Here is a 4,088-nt window from a genome sequence, read left to right as displayed (position 1 = left end):
TCATAGACAATAAATGCAAGCATGCGATGGATGATCATGCCAGATATTGTTCCAAGTTGTATTCCGTAGTGAACTCTTCAAGAGTGCTTTGCTGTTCGCCTGTACGAGTCGTCGGACACGGCGCTCAACTCTAACGTCAACCTTTGGCTGGCCTTTGCAGTTTTGCCATCGGTTCTTTGTTTTACCATTTTGATGTCAGTCCTGGCACATTTCAACTATGGCTGCTCTCGAACCCCCCACCAGTTCATCCGTTTGGGAAATCGAGCACCCACAAACTGTACTTATTCAAAGTCCGATAAATCCTTCTTTTTGCCCATTACGATCATAATTTTACTACCTACTGAACCACTGACACCTTATTTATGCTATGTAGGTCAAATAACTCCGCAATCCCAAACCTCACGTGGTCAAAGGGTCGCTATCAGTTTTCATATGGATGGTCATTCAGTGATGAAACACATTGAAATCCATGCCACGAAGATTTAAATCTTGCAGTTCGGAAAATATATTAATGTTGAATAAAATTTTCAAATTTTTTTGCCGATGATTGTATATTCACTTCATTGAACATGTCACTTATACGACTATATTCCATGTTTTTTTCTTTTTTTTTCCATAGGAACAATGTAGAATATGAATAGAAACAACCAAGGCAAATGCTTTGATTGGAAATAAGAACAACGTAACAAGGACATGTATCACTAGCGGAGAAATAAGAAGAAATATCCGAAGAACAGGTTTCACATGTCACGAAACAATTTTAAATAATTCAATAAGAAATTATTTAAGAGGGAAAATTTCTAAAAATTGACAAACTCCATAAGATAAGAAAGGAAAGATTCTAAATTTAGCATTCGCTTTGCCAATCTGTGTAAAGCATTTTCTGTGGACAATCTTACATCCTGCAGAACCTGACATATGAAAAATAAATGGAACTATACAATTAGCACCAACTAAGAATATTTCAAAAAGAAGACACTTTATGAATCCAACACCATTTGGTTATAATTAAGTAAATTCATAAAGAATGTGGGCTAGCAGAAAGTTTTATACAAATTTTAATCCATAAAAGTAACCGATTTGAACAATTCAGAAGGTATTTGGATTGAACCATGCAGTAAGCTGAAGTAATGTCTAAATAACAATAATGTTAAAAACTTATTCTTTAGTCAAAACAGGCGCTAAAAGTGTTTCCCATAACTAGCCTAAGCCTCTTAGTTCTGTCGTTTTGAGAATTTTTCACTCAACACATTTGGCATTTAGCAATATTAGCAAACACTTCTAATGGAACTTCTGCTCAGAAAGAAGAAAGGAGGAACGCTTGAAACGCATTTTTCAAAAAATGGGAGATATTTCATTTGCCGACTTGATTGGAAGAATTTTCCACAGAGAATAAATTTGGAAACACACCTCAGAGAACATTATGAGAAGAAACTTTTGATCGTGCAAACTGTAAAAAGTACCAATAGACAGAAAAGATCAAAAATCATGTCAGATATGATATTAAGGTAAATGTTTCAGCTGTCAAAACTCTGAGAAATTGTCATGGAGAGAAGTCCTACGATTCGATAGTAGCCATTCCTAAGCGAAAAGAAACTTTATAAGTTTTCCAAAAGGTGAGATGTTCTCACTCATGAAGAACTGTCACAACACACCTCAAAATTCACAGTGAAGAAAATGCTTTCAGCTATCCAATCTCTGAAAAGAAGTTCTCACATAGTAGAAACCTTAAAACACATGTCAGAATTCATAATGATGAAAAACTGTTCGGCTGTCAAAATTCTGGGAAGCATTTTTCACTGAGGGGACACCTTACAAAACACAACAGAAATCATACTGGTGCAAAAGCTTTCAACTGTCCAACCTGGGCGAAAAAGATCTTAGGGAGAACAGACTCAAGATTCATAGCGGAGAAAAACCTTTCAGCTGTGAAACCTGTGAGAATAGGTTCTCGTCAAAGAAAGACCTCCAAATCCACCTCAAAGTTCATAATGCAGAAAAACCTTTCAACTGTCCAAAATGTGAGAAGACGTTCTCAGAGGGGAAACCTCAAAACACACCTGAGAATTCATACTGGAGGAAAACCTTTCAGCTGTGAAACCTGCGAGAAGACGTGTTCGTCAAAGAAAGACCTACAAATCCATCTCAGAGTTCATAAAGGAGAAAAACCTTTCACCTGTCCAACATGTGAGAAGGCGTTCTCAACCAGAGTAAACCTCACAACACACCTGAGAATTCATAATGGGGGAAAACCTTTCAGCTGTCCAAAATGTGAGAGAACGTTTTTACAGAGAGGCAACCTCACAACACACCTCAGAATTCATACTGGAGAAAAACCCTTCAGCTGTCCAACCTGTGAGAAAAAGTTCTCACAGAGACAATATCTCAAAAAACACCTGAGAATTCACAGTGGAATACAACCTTTCAGCTGTCCAATTTGTCAGAAGAAGTTCTCTTTGAAGGACCTCCTCAAAAATCACCTCAGAGTCCATACTGGAGAAAAACCTTTCAATTGTCCACAATGTGAGAAGACGTTCTCACAGAGAGAAAGCCTCAAAACACACCTGAGAATTCATACTGGAGAAAAACCTTTCAGGTGTGAAACCTGTGAGAAGAGGTGTTCGTCAAAGAAATACCTCGAAATCCATCTCAGAGTTCATAATGGAGAAAAACCGTTCAAGTGTCCAACATGCGAGAAGGCATTCTCAACCAGAGGAAGCTTCACAACACACCTGAGAATTCATAACGGAGAAAAACCTTTCAACTGTCCAACATGTGAGAAGGCGTTCTCAACCACAGGAAGCCTTAAAACACACCTGAGAATTCATAATGGAGAAAAACCTTTCAGCTGTCCAACCTGTGAGAAAACGTTCTCACAGAGACAATATCTCAAAAAACACCTGAGAATTCACAGTGGAATACAACCTTTCAGCTGTCCAATTTGTGAGAAGAAGTTCTCTTTGAAGGTCCTCCTCAAAAATCACCTCAGAGTCCATAGTGGAGAAAAACCTTTCAATTGTCCAAAATGTGAGAAGACGTTCTCGCAGAGAGGACACCTCAAAACACACCTGAGAATTCATACTGGAGAAAAACCTTTTAGCTGTGAAACCTGTGAGATGAGGTGTTTGTCAAAGAAAGACCTCGAAATCCATCTCAGAGTTCATAATGGAGAAAAACCTTTCAAATGTCCAAAATGTGGGAAGACGTTCTCAAGGAGAGGAAACGTCACAACACACCTGAGAATTCATACTGGAGAAAAACCTTTCACCTGTCCAACATGCGAAAAGGGTTGTTCGTCAAAGAAAGACCTAGAAATCCATCTCAGAGTTCATAATGGAGAAAAACCTTTCAAATGTCCAAAATGTGAGAAGACGTTCTCAAGGAGAGGAAGTCTCACAACACACCTGAGAATTCATACTGGAGAAAAACCATTCAACTGTCCAACATGTGAGAAGGCGTTCTCAACCAGAGGAAGTCTCACGATACACCTGAGAAATCATAATGGAGAAAAACCTTTCATCTGTGCAACCTGTGAGAAAACGTTTTCACAGAGAGGACCCCTCACAAGACACCTCAGAATACATACTGGAGAAAAACCTTTCAGCTGTTCGACATGTGAGAAGGCGTTTTCTCGCAGATCAAACCTCACAAGCCACTTAAGAATTCATAGTGAAAAAAAACATTCAATTGTCCAGAATGTCAAAAGCGTTCTCACAGAGAGGAAACCTCACAAAACCCCACAGAATCCATAATGGAGAAAAACCTTTCTGCCGTCCAACCTGTCAGAAGACGTTCTCAACTAGATCAGACCTCACAAGATATCTCAAAATTCATAGTGGTGAAGAACCTTTCTGCTGTCTAATCTGCAACACTAAGTTCTCAGACAGAGAAATCCTCAAAACACACCTCCGAATTCATAGTGGAGGAAACCCTTCAGCTGTCTAATCTGTGAATAGAAGTTCTCGTGGAAATGTCTCTCCAAATCCATCTCAAAATTTGTGCCAAAGTGGAACCTTCCAACCTGCAAGAAGAATTTCTCAGAGATTGGAATCCTGATACAAACAAACGACAGAAATTATAGTGGCGAA

General features: G+C 38.8%; 1 protein-coding gene across 1 annotated transcript; it reads left to right on the top strand.

Annotated features, from left to right (window-relative positions):
- Window positions 1–1,488: 1,488 nt before the first annotated feature.
- LOC150079699 (uncharacterized) lies at window positions 1,489–3,752 on the top strand. The gene is made up of 2 exons (XM_090383170.1): window positions 1,489–1,508; window positions 1,640–3,752. Exons 1-2 carry the CDS (start codon window positions 1,489–1,491, stop codon window positions 3,750–3,752), a joined length of 2,133 nt encoding a protein of 710 aa, XP_090239296.1.
- Window positions 3,753–4,088: the final 336 nt, after the last annotated feature.

Source organism: Mastigoproctus giganteus, chromosome 10 (genome assembly GCF_048544385.1).
Source record: "Mastigoproctus giganteus isolate SK-2022 chromosome 10, ASM4854438v1, whole genome shotgun sequence".
NCBI classification, from domain to species: domain Eukaryota; kingdom Metazoa; phylum Arthropoda; class Arachnida; order Uropygi; family Thelyphonidae; genus Mastigoproctus; species Mastigoproctus giganteus.
The sequence above is the reverse complement of the archived record's forward strand: the minus strand, read 5'-3'. Positions and strand labels throughout refer to the sequence as shown.

Coding starts and splice junctions, on each gene's coding strand:
- LOC150079699 (XM_090383170.1), top strand. CDS start 1,489: ATGTCAGATATGATATTAAG. Junction 1,509..1,639: donor ATGTCAGATATGATATTAAG/GTAAATGTTTCA, acceptor TCACTCATGAAG/AACTGTCACAACACACCTCA.